Below are 21,281 nucleotides of genomic sequence, written 5' to 3'. Positions count from 1 at the left end.
GTTTTGTGTGTGCGCGTGTGTTTTGTTTTTTTGTAGCCACGCCGACTCATCACCACGGCCGGAGCTGCCTGAGACTACGCGTGTACGTCTGTTGCGCCACAGGTGAGTCTGGCACGTTTTAACACCCACAACCAAGATCCATCTGGGTTGATCTGCCCGCGCATACAATCTGGACTCCCACAAACACTTTGTCATGCTTCCCTGTGGACACCTGCTGGCTGCACTGCCACAAGAAAAAAAAATTGATTCAAAGATCTTTGTCAAGGTCCAAAAAGAGACATTTTATGGAAAATTGAGACGTCATTTCTAGTCGACAGCAAGTGACAAAATGGCCGCCTCTCGCAAATGAAGGGGATAGCAGCGTTCCAATGTATTGGTGATGTGTCCGCTGCATGTGCCACATGCACAGAACCACAAATTTGACGTATGTAAGTCAACAGCAGGCGGCTTGGTGATGAAACACTGCCTTCACAATGGAAAATACAATCCAGGCTAACTTCAGCTAGAGACAATTTAGGGTGTTTAAAGTGTGTTCAAATTCTTATTTCTTGGGGACAAAAGCAGGCCACAGACATTTTATTGAATAAGGACGCATAGGAATACCATTGTGGAATAAACATTTTTGACCGGCAAATATTTTTAAACATATTTGCAAGTATGGTCGAGCGTCCCTGTAAGCTAAATGCTAAAAGCATCAAATGTGTTCCCCATAATGCCACGGGTATTGACTTGCACAAGTAAAATAATAATAACAATAAAAAGATTAAAAATATATATTTGTTTACCATTTGGCCCACATTATACCAACACGTTCCAAAGTTAATTAAGTCACCAGATGTTTTAATTTGTAATTTTTCTGGTTTTATTATGCGTCTAATGCTTTTTTTTTTTGCCTGATTGACTTGCACATTCAAGTAACATGTAAATACGTTTGAACGTATTTGCCGATCAAAAATGTTGACTCCACATTCCAGAATTAAAACACCTGATAGTCGTTTTCAAATGTGCAACAAAAAAATGCACGGCTCCTTAAAAGTTGTTGAGTAAGGAAGTATCCTCACACCTGGATTGAAGCTGCATGTACACACGCTTACACATTTTTATGCTTGCTGGGGACATCTGCTGGTCACGTACTGAAGTGGACCCAGTTTTTAAATCGCGATTGTGATCCTCCATCCATTTTCTATTTTTGGGGGAGGGGGGTGTTCAGGTGTATTATTTTTCACGCCACACACACACACACACACACACATGCATCCACACACTGTCGAAAACAGTTATGGTGTTTTTAATACTGCTGCTGAATTTTCCCTGCAGTGGTTCCACATAGAACCCCTGTTGTTGTTTTTCCCTCCTCTTTTTTTCCACTCTGTCCTTCCCCCACCATTCTCTCTCTCTCTCTCTCTCTCTCTCTCTCGCACTTTCTCTACCCCAACCATCCTCCTCACCCCTTGTCAGAATCAATTTATAACTTCTATGTGTGGCCAGTGGGTGGCTATGTATAAGTAGTCTTAACCTCTCTCATTGGCTCTGACACACGCACACACACACACACACACACACACACACACACACACACACACACACACACACACACACACACACACACACACATGCGCACGCACTTTGATCCCTGGCCTATCTGGTCATTTTAACTGAGCCATCCCTGAAATATTAACCTCTCCTCCCTGGCCCTTCATCCCTTTTCACTCCAACCCCCCCCCCCCCCCCGCCCCCCCCCACACACACACACACTCTTCCTCTGCTCTCACAGGGCTGCCGTGGCTTGTCAGTCAAAGCGCTCCTGGCCATTTTGTTAACCCCTGAGCTCTTCCCTTTGCTACTCTCTTGCACGTGTCTGTCAAGCTCTCGGGTTAGAAGTAATTAAAAGCCCTTTGGTCAACAGTTTAACCTTTGCTCCTGTGCCCCCTCTCTCTCTCACTCTCTCTATTTCTCTTAGCCTCTGATGGAGACAATGATCCAGAACCAACAGAGGCAGACTACACGCTTAGACCAGGCCTAAAGATGGACGATGTTGGTGAGTCATTTTCTTTTCCGCACCTGAGCAAGTGTGGAAAACATATTTGAGACACGTCTGCATTGGAACAAGCCACACTCATACTTCTTCACACTGGAATCACAGCTGGGTCGTCAACGTTCATGCCAAATGTCATAAAAGAGCATGAGTGTCATTCGTTCCTACAGGTGGAAATCTTTTACTCACAAGGCACAACAAGTTCCCTCTCATGTTTACTTTTTTTTTAATTGGTTGTCATAAATTATAGCTGCATATTTGGAGACATGTTAAAGTATCTTAAAGCTTGGATGAGCCATCCTCATGCCAAATTTTGTTTTTCCAGTAGCTTCTGGATTAAAAATTAAAAATAAATGTGCCAAAAGATTGTAAGGCCACACCTGGAAGCTTTATTAATATTGTCCATTTCATACGGAATTTAACTCAATGTGTTTAATTAAAAGTTCAATATTTAAAAGCGTTGACAAACAAAACCGTTCACCCATTTAGAAACAAAGTAAAGAGATAAAAAGCAGCTTACTGAAATTACTAGGAGGACACGTACAGTGCCAGAACACGATTTTTTTCGAGGGGAAGAATTTTAAGAATTTTAAAATGCTTTAAAAGACCCTAAGCATCGATTATATTCAATGCAATTGTAAAAATCGATGGGATTTGTTTCTAATTCCGGTGGACAGTGTTGAAATAAGCAGTGGATGTGACAAACATGATGAGTCAATTTGAGACTTTTGGCCCCGACTGTATTGCATTGTGACTGTAAACACAAAGGCTGGATTTCTTCCACGCAGTTACAACATATTGGCAAGCCTTACGTTGCGCAAGATTATCCAGCACTTGATGTCACAGGAATGATGCTAAATCTGTCAGCGCTGACTTGAGGTTGGCAGCCAAGCGCCTAGTAAATCGGTAAGTGACAGACGTAATTCAACGTCTCCGCCAATCGTGCGCTCGCTGGCTTTCCGGCGACAAAAAACAACAACAACAATGTGCTGCATCCGGCCAGGTCGTGTTATGGAAGCTGCCACGTGGGCATCAATCCTCATCCTGTCAAGTGTTTGCGCTCTTCCGTGGCAGTTTGTAAAATATGCAGGCTATTAATCTCTGTGTGTTTGCCTCGTAAATCAATCTGTTCTCCGAACTGTCATGAGGAAAGTCATCATATAAACTCGTTGTGATAAGATGTACCTTCTTGTGGTCTCCTTCTCCGTCCAATTATGAACTGCCGGAGGTTCAAACATTTGAAACTTCAGATCCATGGATTTTTGGATCTGCGCCAAAGCGTGTTCAGACTTTGCAAGGAAAGCCTTAAAAAAACAATCTTTGTTTTTTTCCACGTTGTCACACCCAGGCAAGAACGATCGGACAAACAAAGCACATAAAACAACAACTCAACAAGCAAAGGCGTCTCCTCGACTGACATCTAATTACGCTTGTCGCATCGCATTCTTAATTACTGTTATTCACCTATCACGCTAAGGACGCCGGCTCGTTCCAAACCAGGCCGCTTGTTGACACTGTGTCCGTTTCGCTCAGCCTCCATCTCTGTTACCGCACTTCTGCGATTGGATTTCAGTAGGCACGAGGTGGCGTCAGCGAATCCCCGAGCAACACCGTGATGCTCATTTGCCCGTCACCAAGGGTTCAGGTTTCAGCTTCTGACAAAGCGGGCCATTAACGGAGAAATCAGAAGCTTTTTCTTTAATGGGCTTTATTATCGCAGCAATTACCGTCGACGACGTGTCAGACGACCTCTTCCAGGAACATCAGGAGGGACGTCACTGATGAGAATGTAATTTTAGTCACTCGGCCTCTTTTAATATCGACGGCAGGCTGTTTACTGATCTGCTGGCTTCTTATTTTCAACTGCAATTACATTGTCTCCAACTTTGATCGAGTGCAACCTCTAAACTTGAACGCGACACATTCCGAGGCTCTCGTTGACGTCCAAGTTGTTCCCATTGGGTGTAATGTGAAGAGAATTTGTTCGGGCCTCAACCTGTTGAACCTGCAAGGTAGCAAAGTAAAAAATTTAAGCAAATAATTGTTGTGCAATGAAATTGATCATGATATTTAAAAAAAAGTAATAATAATCAAATGATTCTGAAATAAAATATCCATCCAACCATCCATCCATCCATTTTCCGAAGCGCTTGATCCTCACTAGGGTCGCGCGGGGTGCTGGAGCCTATCCCAGCCGTCTTCAGGCAGTAGGCGGGGGACACCCTGAATCATTCATCCTTTCATTCATCTTCCGAGCCGCTTGATCCTCACTAGGGTCGCGGGGGGTGCTGGAGCCTATCCCAGCTGTCTTCGGGCAGTAGGCGGGGGACACCCTGAATTGGTTGCCAGCCAATCACACGGCACACAGAGACGAACATCCATCCACGCTCACACTCACACCTCGGGACAATTTAGAGCGTCCAATCAACCTGGCATGCATGTTTTTGGAATGTGGGAGGAAACCGGAGCACCCGGAGAAAACCCACGCAGGCCCGGGGAGAACATGCAAACTCCACGCAGGAAGGCCGGAGCTGGAATCGAACCCGGTACCTCTGCACTGTGAGGCCGACGTGCTCACCACTGAGTACCGGGCCGCCTAAAATAAAAAAATTGAATTAATTTATAACTACCGTATTTTCCACACTAAACGGCGCACTGGATTATGAGGCGCACCTTCATTGAATGGCCTATTTTGTATTTTTTTTTCATATATTGGACGCACCGTATTATAAGATGCAATCTACAATGTATCCACTAGATGGAACTGCGCTCAAGGAAATGCCAACAGGACGATCAGATGTCAGTTAAACGTATTGATAAAGCAGCGACACAGTTCACTTAACCAACAGCAAGTTATAGCATTGACTCGTTAACGTTGAACTCTATTGCCACTGTTCTATTTCAGTGTTCAAACGCGTAACCGATCGCCTTAAGTTTGAACTCTGCGTTGTCATAGCTCAAGCAAGGAGCCATTTTGGGGGTCGTCATATTACCGTAATAACCAGGCACAAGGCGCATCAGATTTTAAGGCAAACTTGTAAGGAAATGTAAGGCTTTTAGGTGCGCCTTTTAGTATGGAAAATCCGGTATTAATAAGCCAACATGTGCTGAAATTTATTCAGCGATGGGCTGGGGAAAAGCCCTTTCGGGGAAACTCCCGAAATTCCCGATGGCCACCATGCAATGGCTATTTGAACACAAATATTGCATCAACACAAGTAGACAGACAATATAATAACACGCACAGACATAAATGAATCCAAAATGAAGAATGACAGATCTTATTGCAGCTGAGTCAATTTTCAATATGAGTAATTAGCGTTCAATATGGTTTTTATAAGTAATAATGCTCAGGGCAATGTGTGTTGAGGTTGAAATGATGATGAGCAGGATATCACAATGAACAGAATCGCTGAGTTCATCAAATTGCCAAACTCGCAAGCATCACAAGTGATAGCTGCTGTCTGGAATTGTTCTGACTGACATTTGAAATGACAGAAGTCAGTGAGCTTGAAGATTTGTGGCCCGTGTTGGGACTTGAATTTTCACTCAGACCACCCCATTGGGATTGTTTTCCTCAGACAATCAAACTATTCTATCAATATTTATGTTGTTTGGCAAGACCTTACAGATAGCAAAAGTTCAGCGCGGTTAAATTTAGCCCGCGCTCATCTTACATTTCTATTCAGACGGTGGAGTGTGTTGTGCTCACTCACTAAAATGCCGGAGGACACCTTTTTCCCCCCACACTGGATATGACCTCAAACAAGATTTGTGCAGTCAAAACAGCTTTTCATCACTTTTCGTAGCCCTGCTGGATCCAATTACATAATATCGCACAGGTTGAGCATTTGCAGTCCGCTCTTCCAATGTAATGTTTTGTAAAATGATACCCGCTATAAAAGACGAGTCTCCAGGTAAGTACAAATAAAAGCCGTTGCTCCTAAACACTGACCAATTAAATGCAACTGTATCAAAAACTGATTTATGGACACAATGCTAGATAGATACTGTTATGATGCTGTTTTGGTTAGCGACAGACTGCAAATGGCCCCAGTACTTACTGAACTCTTTACATTACAGTGACTTTGTTTCACCAACTAGTCCATGTTTTAGTGCACAGGTGTCAAACTCAAGGCCCGGGGGCCAGATGTGGCCATATGTAATAAATCAGTGACATGTTATCAGCATTTTCTTATGACCAAATCCCTCATTGCAGGGACTTCAACAGTCGTTGAATAAAACGTTATTCTTGACTTCTTCATGTAGTTTCAGCCATCACGGCCCTCCAAGAGAAACGGAATTTATAATGTGGCCCGTGACAAAAATGAGCGTGACACCACTGTTTTAGTGGTTTGAAATGATAATAAGTCTACTTTTTTGAACGATGATGAACATTTTGCCAACATACGCGTATGTCATTCTGGTCGTATTTTTTGATATCATGCTTGGTGTCCAAAATTTTGAGAGCCACTGCTCTATTGCATTAAAATCAACTTATACATTATTACAGTATATACATGATACATTACACATTACATTTGTTCCGAAAAAAATATGAATGCAAGACACGTGCTAATGTAAGTTAAATGCCCAGTGGACCTGATTAAATTAAATGAATTAATGTACAAAGCACACAATAACCTGCTCTGCCAAACATTCAGAAGTTTTTTGAAATTCGAGAAAGCAACTATGAATTAAGAGGTACCAACTTATTCAAAAAACTCAAAACAAGAACAAACATCAAGCAAAGAAGTGTATCTAGCAAAGGTGTTAATATGTGGAATAATCTCGAAACGGACCTAAAAATGAGTAAATCGCTTGCTGATTTCAAAAACAAATTCAAAAAAATAGTACAAACAACCTACATCAATCAGAGTTAAAATGATAAATTCTAAACATTAAATATAATGATAAATCAGAACTAAGTTGATAAATAGAGAAAGGTATTGAAATATCCATTATGAATACAAGAGAAAATTGACACAAGAGTGCCAGGGTGAGGATGTATATAATCCCGATACAAACCAAAAGTTGTGAAAATATCACGGTTAAGGCTAAAGTATGAGCCTTAATGGAGACTTCTTCTTACTTTTTCTTTTCTGATTGATATAAAAATGATTTAGTAGATATAAACACATAACGGGGTAGGACTAGATGAGTTTTTTTACTTCATCCTACTCCCTTGAACATAATAACTGTGTTGAATGAAGACTGATTTCTTTCTTTTTACTTTTTTATCTACCTTATTTTCTGTCAAATTATTACTGTATATGTTTTATGTTCAATAAACAAACAAACAAACAAACAAACAAACAAACAAACAAACAAAAGAACAAAGCCGGCCCAAGTATGGCCCGCAGGCCATTTGGCCACACCTTCCTTAATCTGATCTCCTGGGCTGCAGCGAGTTCATCAGTTTGCAGCAGTGGGAGACAGGTGACAGGTGTCGTCCTGTCATTACATTCGTCTGCTGTCTGTCTGAGCCGCTAGGCAGCTGCCAGACAATATCGGCCTTTTTTTATTTTTATTTTTTTTTGAGCACTATTATACATGAATAACACATTGTCTGCTCCCCCGTCTTATTAGGCGGCTGGGTCAGAAGGTGTGCCTGACCGCACGTCATGAAGTACGGCAAGACCAAACTTGGTGTGCAGCACTATTTCTTTGACTTCGCCACATGTATGTTTTTTAGTGTGTGTGTGTGTGTGTGTGTGTCTGCCAGTGAGTGCGTCACTGCAGAACAATAGAAGCGCTATAAAAACAGCTGACACACGCTGCATGTGTCATTTGAGCCGCCTGTCTGCTATATGTCTAAACATGTAATTTCCCCATTGCAGGACAAATAAGGGATATCTTAATGACTGGACACTTCATTGGGTACGCCTAAGCACTCTAATAAGATATAAATCAAATAACTCTGCCTTTTCAAAATTGGTAATGGTAAATGGTTATTTATGATTGCTTCTCTTCGAGTGGTATTTGTTTCACGATACGTTTATTCTGCTGGAAGTTTGCAGTGGTAGCTGAATTATATATGTAATATTTTGCGAGTACGGCCATGTGACTACATAAAATGACCAAAAAAATGGAAACAAAGCATTTTTCCAGACCAGACTGCAATCCATATATGGAAATATATATACATGTATATATTTTTATATTTTTTGTGATTTCTTTTTATTTAATACCTGTAAATCTAACCTGAGAAATAATTAAGAGTACATTTCAAGCCTTTTTCTTTTAACCCTTGTTATTTTTCACGTTTTTATATCCTTTTTATGACCCAAATTTTCTTTTTATTCACAGCAAAACATTGTGCTCCTTCATTGATTATTCAAGGAATCACACAGTAATCCTACCTTAGAGCAAGGTCTCAATCACAATATATTTTTCCCCAAACGTCATACATATAAATTGTGGGTGGGTTGCATGCTTTGGACCTTTTTCTTTTAGTAGTTCTTCAGATTTTTTTTTTTTTGGAGTGTGGGGGGGTTCGGGGGTTGGATCAGTGGATGCTGTGGGCCCCTTATGTTCCGTAGGCCCTAAAAGCCCATCCCTGCTTTAACCTGTGTCAACTCTTTAATTGTTCTGTATACTAAAAGCAAAAGAAGACTGTTTGTGCATGTTTTTACATTCCAGTTCCAATAGCAAGATATACATCACATCATGAGTCACTGTGCCTCATCTTATCTCAGTAAAGGCAGATTTTTTTTTCAGACACAAAGAGCAGGACGGAAAAGGAAAGATAGGAGGTGACACAAAGGGTCAGGAAGGCAAATCAACCTGACCTGGAAGTTTTACGAGAACCACTCTAACAGGAATTTGAGTGCAAACCATTTTTGTAATGTGTTTTTCTTTTTTAAATACAGAAAATAGCACTCCACAATAGTACACATTACAAAAAAATATAGTAATGACATAAATAGAATGTAAGGATTAAACAGGTGATTGAACAGGTGATTAATTTATTGCAGCTCCTTCTATTGGGCATAGCTTGGCGACCAGGGGCAACAAAATACGAGGAATATAGCAAGTAAGAGTATGGTCACTTAGACACAAACAAAGTATTTGACTCAGCAGACTATTTTTCAGAGGATAAAGAATATATGCCTGTGATTATTATTCGATTGTCTGTCTGCATGTGTTGCTACACTGTTTGTATTCAATACCCATTGTTTAATTAAAGGGGACGTCAAGTCAAAGATTTTCCTAACAATATGTTCGATGTGCCCCCACTAGTCTAAACACGGCTTTGGTGTTTCCCATGAATGTGTTGGCATTCAGCATGCGGACTCAAAATAGATAGATAGATTCATTATACATCCATTTTTAACGATCTCAAATGTAACTCCATTTTCCCCCCCTCTTCTCTCACTTAGATGAATTCAATCCTTCTGTTCCCAAGCTGGAGAAGAGCGTGAGCGGTAGCAGCCCGTCCCGGGACCGCCTTCTGCTCACCGTCACCACGCTGCTGCTGAGTGTGCTCTTGGTCTCCTAGCAATGGCCGTCGCGTCAGCATCACCATGCCCACCAGCCTTCGGAGGGTGGACGGTCCAGTGGCGGGCAGGACAGTGAAGATGCAGTCTGTGTATGTGTGTCATTTGTGTGTGTGTGTGTGTGGGGGGAGGAGGGGGTGCGTGTGTGTGTGTGTGTTTGTGTGTGTGTGTGTGTGTTTGGTTGTTGGGTCATGCACGCCACACAAAGCATTTATAAAAGTGGCAGCATCAGACTGAAATTATCAAATAATTATAAAAAGGCAACAAAAAAAATCACATAAATCCACCCACTCATATGATTGGCAGGTTCACTTCCTGTTGGTGCATCGCCATAGTTACACGCAACGGGGCAACTGAACTGAATCGAATGGATTTTTCCTGGGATACAATGGGAACAGTGGAGAGCAAAAGGACATTTTATTTTCTTCCGAAGCAGAAGATGCTTCATGAACATATCCTGGGACTGTTTTTATTTTTCGTTATCTCTACAAGCAGTCAAGCAAGCAGTGCGGGGTGGGGGGGGGGGCATTCATAAAAAGCATTTAACGGTCTGAGGTTAAAGCACACGTGCGCACAGTCGCGGCAGAGCATCCCCACATTTGATCACTCAGCAATACTGAGATGGGATGAAGGAGTGCGTTGGCGTCGCTATCCTCGACCACAATCTGTCTCGTATGTACGCGCGGGTGTGTGAGCAAATGTTAACATCTCACCAATACATTCACACACTTAACACTTCATTCAAATGATTGAAAAAAAAACAAAAAACAAACTTCAACATGAAAGTGGGGAGGTTGTGTCTAGCCAAAAGTCAACCACTCCTACTACTCATACAACGGGCCGCCGACCAAGGAGAGTGTTGCCATGGCAACTAGCACCTTATTTCACCATGGTTACCACTCCCCTGCCAGACAACCATTCTGAACTCTATTTGGGACACCCTGACGAACTGTTTTGCTCTCCCCTTCACAAACAAGAGGCACGTGAGGCGTTCAGGCGTGCGTGTAAATGTCAAGACTGGACCGCAAATGAACATTTAAATGTTTTGAAATGTAATGAAAGTGTTTGGGGGTTTTTTTTCCTACAAACTTGAAACTCTGTGTCCTTCAATGTAGCTTTGGTTTGATTTTTAATTTTTTTTAATTATGTTTTTTGTGACATCTCTTTGTTAATAGTGATGGGATATGATGGAGCCATATGTCAACTTGGGCTGCATGCAGACTGGTGATCGAAACTTGAGCTTGTTTGTGTTTTGCAAAAATTTCATTTCATTGCGATTGTTTGATTTAAAATGAAGCTTGAAGCATCTTCTCACGTGTTGCTGCATGCGGTAATATAGTGTAACCTCTGAAGTTGAACGCAGTGTATCTGTTACCGCTTTGTTTGCCGTCAGAAGCAACCAGAAGAAATTACAGGAAACAAATTTAAGAATGTTGACACTATATGAATGTAGTGATCATTTTCATGGAACTAAGGAAACATCACTGAGGGTTCAAACTGTCCTTGAATTTACCACAAGTACTTCAGAGGTATCACTGTATTCGCTCTCTGACAGTTTTATTGAAACACAACATGATTGAAGGCTTTTTTATTAATATGATCGCATTGAAGTCTACTTTTCAGAAAATGTGGCCTTTGCACTCACATTTGGATGATACTACATCACACACACACACACACACACGTTTTTATTTACCGGTATATAGTGCATTCATGACAACTGCAGCTGTAACAAAGTGCTTGACAGAACCTTCAACAAAAGAATAATACAACAGAACACATAATATCAACTATGGAAAAAGTGATGATATTTCAACCTATCGGGAGCGATATTTGGTATATCATAATTGTAGCAATATACAAACCAGTACAAAACACACACATATTTGTACACAACTTTTTTTTTTAATTCTGAAGAGCAAGTGTGTGGTTCTAACCATATTAAAATACAACCTATATGGAGTCTGTAGTCTCACAGCACCATTGCAGTGTGCGATTCAGCCCAAGTGTATATATGGCTATGAGTGTGGTGGTGCGGGGCGGTGGAGATGGGGGGGGGGGGTGGGGGCAATCCTTCTTGCACTTAAGAATTAGGACACAAAAGAACGTACGTGTGCGTGCGAGCGTGTGAAAGTTTACGTGACGTCACTTGGCGACGCAACAGAAGCATTTATTAGAGTTGGAAACAACAGTTACAATCATGTTTACCTTTCGACTGGAATGACTTTAAATGTAAACTGAACAAGCAAACAAGCAAACAAACAAAGCATAACAACAGAGGTTCTAACCACGAGCGTGACAACAAAATAATACAAATCCTACTTTTAACAAGATGCGCTTCCGCCTCTTTTATTTGTCCCCACAAACACATCAACACAATCTGGTTTTGGTTTTGAGGATGTGACAAAATGGACCGGTAATCCAATCCAGGGACAACAGCTGGAGATGTTGCAGCACAACGTGTGCGTGCTGTGTCGATAATGTTGTCAGATAGGATTTTTGTTCCATATCAAGGTTGACGCTCTCCCATGCCAGTAATGACTTTCCGCGCTCCGATTACACCACGGATAAGAGCTTCTGTCACCTGCTCGCCACGTGAATGATTGCAGGTGGGGGAGTCGCTTGTCGGAGTGTTGCCATGTTTGTGCAGCATGTCGAATGTAAGTACAGTAAACTAAAGTGGCCTTTACATAAACATAGGTAACTTATTTTACTGTTAATGGAGATGACATCCACTTGAACAAATAAACAGCTCATTTAAAAAAAACAACAACAAAAACAAACCATTGGGGGGAGGTGTCTGATTTACTCCAGGTTTGCAAGTGTAAAACGGGTGCAAAGTTGGTGGTCTGCTAACTGAGATTGAATCTGCCAAACGTGCTTTGGCAGAAAAGGTAAGCAATGCAAAAGCAATTTGTCATGGAATATTTTTGTTTGTCAACCATGTTGTGCTATGCATGTGAAGCCTGGTTACTACTCCTGGCACTATCCAGCTAAGCTAACGAAGCTAACTATGGATACGCTTGGTGGCACTTGCGCTTTTTTGTATTATTTTTTTTATTCCGTTTCTAAAAGTTAAAAAAAAAGTTGAATCTACATTCTGGATAAACCTTTGTGGTCATCCATAGAGTTGTTTCAATCCCCCTTTGTCCGCCCCGAGGTAAACAATGTAGGCCTTGTTGTCGGCTACGTATGCTAATAGTCAGAATCGTGTGACTTTGTTTTAACGCGAACCGTAATTGGTTCGAATCAGCAATGGTATACGGTACAATTTTCAGCCTCATTCGATGTCAGCAGGTGAGGGTTTAAAATTTGGCATAGTATAGAGAAACTTAGGATGCAGTGGCAAACACAGACGCGATGACGAAGTATTTTAGCCTCAAGGCCGTAGCTCTTAGCATGGTAGGAAATACTTTATTATCGGTAAATCGTGAAATGAGACGTTGTCCCTCCCATACGTATTCTTGCGACCAAACGCCGCACAGTAATTCACAACTTTTTGAGGTTGGCTGTAAAAATTCTCTTCTCAAGCACCAGAGCAAAAGTGTTTGTCTTTAAAAAGTATTTATTGCTTTTTAGATAGCTTTTTTGGAACAATGTTGCTCTTCAATATTGCTGTCCTAAACCAACCACGACTGTGTCAGTTTTGTGTTGTGGATGTTAATGTTGCGTTCTGCTTCAATCTACACTGCGTTATTGATTGGAAGAAAGGAAGAAAAAAAACGACAGACAAATACTGCTGATGTTATGTAGTTAGTTTTAATGATTTTCTGTCAACCTTAGAACAGACTAGCTCAGATTTTACACAAGTAGTTTGTAGAAATGAAGTCTTCCTCTTTTAGAGTAGCTGTACTCTCTTCATCCCGCAGCTCCGTGGTCATAATTGAATAGAATTTTGTCCAGGTTGTATAACATTTTGGGTGAGCGTCGGTGATTGTTCCATTAGAATGACTTATGATAAATTTGTCCAAACATGATATAGTTCTCAACATTTTGGATGATGACTAAATTTTCATCACAGCACCCATATGCAAGCGAAGTAGCGAGACGGGTGATAAAGAGAATGACTCAGGCACCTTCTCGGGCTCTTTGAGTAATGAACCTTGAGAGAAAATCGCAGTGTCAGACATGATGTGAGTCATATCATATAGACCGATTCCATTTATTTCAGGTAAGGTTTTACAGAAAAAAAATCAGGAAAGCGCCTCAAGGAGAGACGGTGTAGTAATGATGACTAATGGCTAATAAGTGTTTTTTAAGAGGGCGGAAAAAAAGGCATCGAGGCGTTTGATTTAATCTAATGTGATCATGTTCAGCCTTTGCAATGCTTTAGGCTTTTAGTTTCACTTTATATTCCTTTATGTTCATTTACAGCGTTCATCATTTCCTCTTTGGCCTCATGTGTGTCAAGAGTCATGTTAGAACGTTTTCATTGAGAAACATAATGAGCTGATCACTTTCAAATAAGCTTTGTGATGTTTATTTCACTATCGAGGTGGGCAACCGACAACCCACCTGAGCATTTGATCCTGCAGTAAAACCCAGGCCCAAATAGATTTAACCCAGATAAATTTGATTTAATTTGAATGAATGAATTTCAATGCGAAACTATCACAGATACCAGGTGAAAAAAAATTATTGGAGGGGGGAGTTATTAACTCAACATTTCCTGGCAACAAACTTTATTCCAACTGCAGCAGTTGTGAAAGCGCTATATCAACAAAGCTGTATTGTATTGTAGTCCCCTTAGCGTAGCGACATCCAGTGGATGCATAACGCAACCTCAGCTACTATTGTAGCTTCTATTCTACGCATCTTATAATGCGATGTGCCCTATATATGAAAACCATTTTACAATCGGCCATTCATTGAAGGTGCGCCTTTATACCCCAAAGCGTCTTAAACTGGAGAAAATACGGCATTGAAAACGGCTTGCTGTCTTTGACAATGCGATGTTAAGGATTGCACAAACATGCCGTTTTACGGGTTGACTGAAAAGTGATTTTGAAGGTACGTGCATTGCCAATGGACAAAAAAAAAACATCCTGCTAGTGTTTTGCTCAAGCCTTCACCCAGAACCTTCTTCTTTCTCCTTCCAGTCGCCCCACGACTCTCTTATCCAGTCAGAAGTCACACTCAGATACCTTCACGGTCTCACAGTCTGAGTTGATAGCAAGAATCCCGTGAAATGATTTTTGCCTCTTTCAGGCTGGTTTGCACTTTTTTTTTTCTCCAGCATACTGTACGTCTGTGTGTCTCATCCGCTGTCTGAGTGAAGAGTTGTCTGCGAGGCTATTGTTCATGAAGTGTTGGAGGCCCCTCTCGGTATATTCGTGTTACGGCATGTTTGAAAGGAATTAAATTGTTTTTAATGGCCTCTGAGTGAAGGGCGGAGCAGGCCTAATCCCTGGACTGGTCACCAGCTAACTACTGGGCACATTCAGAGAAACAACTGTTCACACTATGGATACTTTACTTTTCATTCCTTCATGTTTCTAAAACTAACTATAATGTTAAGCACATTAATTTTGTCTTGTGTATACATACGCATACAGGTAGCAAATATTCGGTTTGGGTGTTCCCAACATGCAGTCTCATACTTATTTTTTTTATTGATTGACATTTTTGCACCATAAATATTACATTTATTAAAAAAAACTAAAAGTAATCCAAAGACTAAAAAAATATAAACTAATATGAAGCATTGAAAAAAATTTAAACGAACAATCTTGCACTAAAAACTAGTTGAAACTATTTAAATTTAAAAAACAAAAGTCAAAACAAAATGGCCTATAATGAAAAAAATCAGACGCTATTTTAACCCCGAACCTTTGAAATATGAGGAAGATGCAGTCCTTGGAGAAAATCCATCCATCCATTTTCCGAACCGCTTGATCCTCACGAGGGTCGCGGGGGGTGCTGGAGCCTATCCCAGCTGTCTTCGGGCAGTAGGCGGGGGACACCCTGAATCGGTTGCCAGCCAATCGCAGGGCACACAGAGACGAACAACCATCCACGCTCACATTCACACCTAGGGACAATTTAGAGCGTTCAATCAGCCTGTCATGCAACGTTTTTGGAATGTGGGAGGAAACCGGAGTACCCGGAGAAAACCCACGCAGGCCCGGGGAGAACATGCAAACTCCATGCAGGGAGGCTGGAGCTGCAATTGAACCCGGTACCTCTGCACTGTGAAGTCGACGTGCTAACCACTGGACTACCGGGCCGCCTCTTGGAGAAAATATAATTACATATAAAAATAATAAAAATTAAAAAACCCAGGCAAGCCTGGAGAGAGCTTGAAAACTACACACAGGAATTCCCAAAACAGCATTCGAACTGGAAATCTCAAAGGTGTGAGGCAGATGTCTAAAAACAAAACACTTTGAATCATATTTGTTATTTTTTTAATTTGACGTGAATGAAATGATAAACTGAACATGTAATGCATTTTATTGCATTGATTAAGTTCACCTATAGGTCAAGAAATTGATTTGTATTTATTTTTGCATTTGTATTTTAAAATACGAAATGTTTATAACCGCCAATGCGTCACTTGCTTTCAGTTTCTTTTCCCCAACAAACTGCAGTACTGCGCACAGCCGCTGAGCGTCACTGTAAAGCGACCAGAGGTGCCTCTCTGTTAGCTCCATTGTAATCTTTAATGAGGACAAACAAATCCATTCAAGTCACAGTGGCCATTGTGTAACTACAGTCATTGGGATTAAACGGTCAGATTTGCCTTATCGGGTTATGATATAACCGTGTGTGTACGTGTGTGCTGAGTTCATGGTCGAGGAGAGCGGCAATGTGCGGCTGGAGGCCGTGAAGAGATGCGCACTTAAACACAGCGCAGACTACAACTCTCAGAACTACCACAGGATTGAATGCGTTATCAGTGACAAGTCAAGGTCTTGCATGGAAAGTCACAGAGGAAAAGTCACTTCCAATCTGTCTTCCCTGCACTGCATTGCTGTGTTTGTGTCCGCCTCTAGTCGGAATAAGAATGTCCTGTGGATGTAAAATGTCTACACCCCCTGACCACCCTCCCCCCCATTCAAATGGCAGGTTTTTGTGAAACATGAGATGAGAGCAAGATAAATAGTGTTAATGTTTTCCATGAGTATGACTTATACGACATATTTTTGAGAGAGGACGCAAAAAAAAAACGAGATAATGTAGTTGCATAAGTGTGCATACCCTCTTGTAACTGAGGTGTGTTGATCTGTTCAGAATCAAGCAATCATATTTAAATTCATTTTAAATGGACAGCAAACACTTCCAAGAGTCTCTGATTGATCCCAAATAAAGTTCAGATGTTCTAGTAGGCTTTTCACAATTGAACGGGGAAGGACGCTCTTTATTTTAAGACGAACGTAAGGTTTAGTGTGTTTTCTTTTACAATTTAGGTATGCATGATTTTAGCATGATCCGCCAATAATTTATTGGAAATTATTTTGCAGCCCCCCCCCCACCCTCCCAAGCTATACCTTGTTTCGGTTTGGCAAACTCTAGCGCAGTACATCCGATCCGATGTCTGCCTTGACGGCAGGGAGGGGAAGCCCTCACGCTTCATCTTTAATCATTTTGCGTTCTCCATGTGCAGCCACCTTTTCATTTAAACACCTCTGAGCCGTTATTGGCGTAAGGTGTCGCATGCATCAGTCTCACCACGTTGCCTCGTGTCCTGGGCCTCGTGCGTTAGCCACGTGGTTGCTTGTGTCATCGCCACTTATAAATGGATAGCGAAGCAGTAGGTGAACGATCACACATTATCACGTTGTGACTTCAAAATATACGGTTTAGGTTGTGTCTGGAGAGATATCGTCATAATTACCTTAAGTGCTTGTTTTTGTGGCCATATACACATACTGTGTTTATTACGTTGGAATACAGTGTTGCTCTGCGATATTGCGGCTTTTGAGTGATCATTTTGATTTTTACAGCATACGCATGAGTCCAAATTTAGCGTCGCACATCCTCATTGTCGTATCAAAATGTGCCGCAACATGCCAGACAGCACTAAGGTCAGCCGAAAGAGATACAACATACAATAATTTAGAAGAAGAAGCCGAGAAGGTCCCCAACTAAGCGTCAGTAAACGTTACTCCCAAAGGGCAGCTATTGTTGTAATGTCTTTGTTTTACTGCTCCATATTGCTGAAAGTAGCAGATGTTTGATTGCTTATAAATACCCTAACATACAGTATTTGCACATTTCGGTTAGCCTGTCTATGGCCTTTTGCATTATACTCTGTCAGCAGAAAGCGAACAGACTTTCTTTGGAAGACAGTATATAGTGTGGTTGGAATGTACAGTGTGTAATTCTCTTTTGTTTTTATGTGTCACAGTTTTACAAAAAACTTGAACCAGGAATGACAAATGCGAGAAGCAAAAAGACTTTGCATCTTATTGGAAATGGGTGTGAGAACAAGTGTGAAGGAATATTTTAATATGTATGTATGTATGCATTTTAATGTAAAAAATGGAATTGCTGGAATAATCGAATGTGTTGTTACTTGTTACTTCTGCATTGGCAAGCACACGTCTGAAGCACAGGAGTCAAACAGATCAGATGCAAGACGGGTGGAAGAGACCCACGCAAAGGGCCGCAGGTTATCGGGTGCCGATATGTACAATACATTGCAAGAGTTTTCTGCATTTCTCTGAATAAATAATGCTGGAATCTGCTTGGCAAGATTGAAGCTTTGCCAGAAAGTGCCTCAAACTATCGATGTCAAACATTTTGGCGCTGCGCCACAACAGGATTGGCAGGGGTTATACAATTTCTGTGTAATAACCTTGTGTGTGATTAACGCCTTTTGTGAAGCCCTTTGAACGTAATTAGGAAATGGGTGAGTGTTGAATGAGCAGTGAAAAGAGCTACATTAAATTTTATTTTTTAATGAGTGCCCACGACACCTATTTTGCTGTTAACAAAGACAACTACTCCCCTAATTTGACAAACGCATATGTATCCTATTAAATCTGAACCACCCAGAAAGTGTGTGTGTGTGGGGGGGGGGGGGGGGGGGTCAACAATTGATGCAAACATCCAGATGAACACATGCCGTGAAATGAACAGGACGTCTGCCATTTTACCCCCCAAGCTCCCGATTTTGGTCATTTCATGTGGTCTACAAACGCCTTGTGGGGAAGCTTTTGAGTTTTCAGTATGACCTAATATTTGGTGATTTGCCATCCAAAATTTTGCTCGAACTAACAGAAGCTGCAATCACCCACTTTTTCACATTTTCTCACACTAAGAAAAAATTGCCTAAAATGGTGGACTTCCTGTTCAATTTTGGGGCTGGCTCCTTGATGTTTTTGCTTGTGCATTATGACAGATATGTGCGCCCAATTTTGTGTCAATAGGTCACAATGGGAGCCTTAGAATACGTTTTACCCTGGATGCACAGTCTTGCAAAAATAAATGCATTTTGGGGCGCATTGAGCGCTCACTTAAAAAAAGCACTTAATCTGTCGGAATTTTAAAAAAAAACGCTTTACCAGGGCAGTGCTTTGTATAAGTGGTTAGCAAGTCCACCTCACGGTTTTGACTGCGGTTCACAGCATCGGAGCTTTCATGTGTAACGCTTTGGTGCTTGCCTGGGTTCTCTCTTAAAAAATCGAATGGCGACCCTAACTTGAATAGTGCACATATCGCACATTTTAAGAACCAGCCTTCCGCTAACATTAAAAAAAAACATGCTTCTTAGGTTCATTTAAGACTCTAAAGTTGCTGTAAATTGGTGTGAGTGTGAAGGATATACTTTATGTACCCTGTGATTGGTTACGAAATCAGTTAGCCTCCATTTCATCCACGTTCATTTTAAATTCTTTGGACACGTTTTGGCCGTTTCACACGGAAGTTGTTCATGTCACCCTTTAATCACCTTTCATAGAGCACCCGAAGCATGTATCCTAACTAGTTTGAATGCAGCGTGAAATGATAACAGGATTTGATTCTCTTTTAGCTAGTCACTTTAGCTTCTGTCTCGCCACAAAACTTTTTTTTCCCTTCCCTGTAAAAAATGCAGCGCTTGAAGAGCTATGGCCCTGTCTCGACACACCGCTGCGGCAATTTTCTTCTGGTGCGCGCAAGCAGATTCCACAACACAGTGGATGCTTTTTCTCTTTTACTTGATCTCATCAAACAGAGTCACTGAGCTGACTGTGACAAATGGCCCTGTCGCTGTATCAACCTCCATTTCTCTCGCTGTCTTCACAATTTGGACATTTTCCTTTCCCCTCCTGGCGGCTCCTCACGCTTATGGATGGCTTTATTTTCACACTGCCTCCACTAGTCTCAAGTTGTTGTTGTTGTTGCTGTTTCCTCCTTCTCATTGACTGCTTCGACTCTGTCAGTTGCCCTCAGATTGATGCTCCGCAAGTTACTCACAAACCAGTTTTTCCCCCTCGACACGCAGCCTGCTCGCTCTAAGTATAGCTCTAATCCTCTACTTCTGAGACAGCATCTGGACGACACCAGCAGATGGGAGGGTTATATTTATTCTGCCTCACACGCTTGGCCAACGCGAGCTTGAACACCGCCACGGTATTGAAATAGAATATACAATCACTCATAAAAATATCACTTGTGAAACTTTAAGAAGAAAGCAATTGGAAGTAAAGCCATAGAAAGGGATCTATTGTGGAAAATTGACTTTTTAATCACTTGTGTATAGAATCTTCAGTGAATGGTGTGCCCGCCCACCCAACAAGCGTGAAAATCTACTTCTGAAAAATATGTCTGAGAAAGCCCCTTTATTTGTCTTTGTTTCATTTACGTCAGTGGTGTTAGCTTATAAGCATTAGCTAGCACACATTAGCCTGACCAGCAAGTTGAACAAACTTGAAAACTGAAAGCACAATGACATTTTCACTTCACTGGATTCATAGTCATTCATTTATTCATTCAGATTGGGCGCCGAGGTCTCAAAAGTCAATCTTTCTGTCATTTTAGGTTGGCAAAAGAGGCACTTCACCCTGTAGTCTTTTGCTTCAATATACTCAAACCTCCGGATGTTTTGGGGTGTGAAATGCCAGAAGAATTGGCCAGAAATACATATAATATAATAATAACATAGGAAATATTTGTCACACAAATACTGTATTATTCTGTACAAAACTGAACAATTATTCATTCATTATTCAACTTTAGACACCCTCTAAAATGAAACGATCCCCGGTAAGAAAAATATTCCCCGTGCTGACATATGTTTTCGTTTACATACAGTTGCTTCTGCAGAGCGAGTGGAGGTGCTAAGAACAGCAGACTGGTTATCAGATCGACTTAATGGCTTTAGATTTAATTCATTATTGGAGTGGCGCAGCGCCATGGTTGAAATGTCCTTGCTTAGCCTGTTAATCACCAGCTTATAATGGCTGCAAATTTCAAGAGAAACAGCCTCAATCTCAGGGCAGGCATATAAGGGTTTGTAAGTCTTAAGTCGTCATACTGGAAGATTTGTTTTTTAGAAGAACACCTTGTGAAGGTGATACACTTTATGATGTGCGATCTCTGTCTGTGATGGGGGCGGGCTATTATCTTTCCTCTTCCACACATTTAGGGCTGTTTAGAAACATTTTTTGTCAGATAAAGAAGCTGATCAATGGAGTCTTTGAACAAATTCCGAGTTATTATGTTCAACCTGAATAACAGGATCCCGGGGGAGGTTGTCTGTGTTTTTCAGTGATTTGCCTCTCAAGACAATAAATCTTCGACGTGCGTTAAGTGATATGACA

At 41.3% G+C, this 21,281-nt stretch overlaps 1 protein-coding gene and 2 long non-coding RNA genes across 3 annotated transcripts in view; 2 read left to right on the top strand and 1 right to left on the bottom strand.

Moving 5' to 3' along the window:
• Nucleotides 1-4,612, bottom strand: part of LOC127601184 (uncharacterized) — a 130,698-nt gene extending 126,086 nt beyond the window's left edge. The window contains exon 1 of the long non-coding RNA XR_007962506.1: nt 4,465-4,612. This is a non-coding gene — a long non-coding RNA (uncharacterized LOC127601184). The remainder of the gene's footprint in view (nt 1-4,464) is intronic.
• The window catches only part of efna3b (ephrin-A3b), a 62,669-nt gene extending 50,804 nt beyond the window's left edge, over nt 1-11,865 (top strand). The window contains exons 4-6 of the mRNA XM_052066225.1: nt 37-102; nt 1,961-2,038; nt 9,418-11,865. Coding sequence (XP_051922185.1) covers nt 37-102; nt 1,961-2,038; nt 9,418-9,536 — 263 coding nt within the window. The 3' untranslated portion in view covers nt 9,537-11,865. The remainder of the gene's footprint in view (nt 1-36; nt 103-1,960; nt 2,039-9,417) is intronic.
• A 5,480-nt stretch (nt 11,866-17,345) lies between these two features.
• Nucleotides 17,346-18,238, top strand: LOC127601186 (uncharacterized). Its single transcript, XR_007962508.1, has 2 exons — nt 17,346-17,989; nt 18,075-18,238. It is a non-coding gene; the product is annotated as an uncharacterized LOC127601186 (long non-coding RNA).
• Nucleotides 18,239-21,281: the final 3,043 nt, after the last annotated feature.

Source organism: Hippocampus zosterae, chromosome 5 (genome assembly GCF_025434085.1).
Source record: "Hippocampus zosterae strain Florida chromosome 5, ASM2543408v3, whole genome shotgun sequence".
In the NCBI taxonomy this organism is placed as follows: domain Eukaryota; kingdom Metazoa; phylum Chordata; class Actinopteri; order Syngnathiformes; family Syngnathidae; genus Hippocampus; species Hippocampus zosterae.
This window is presented reverse-complemented; position numbering and strand designations above follow the sequence as displayed.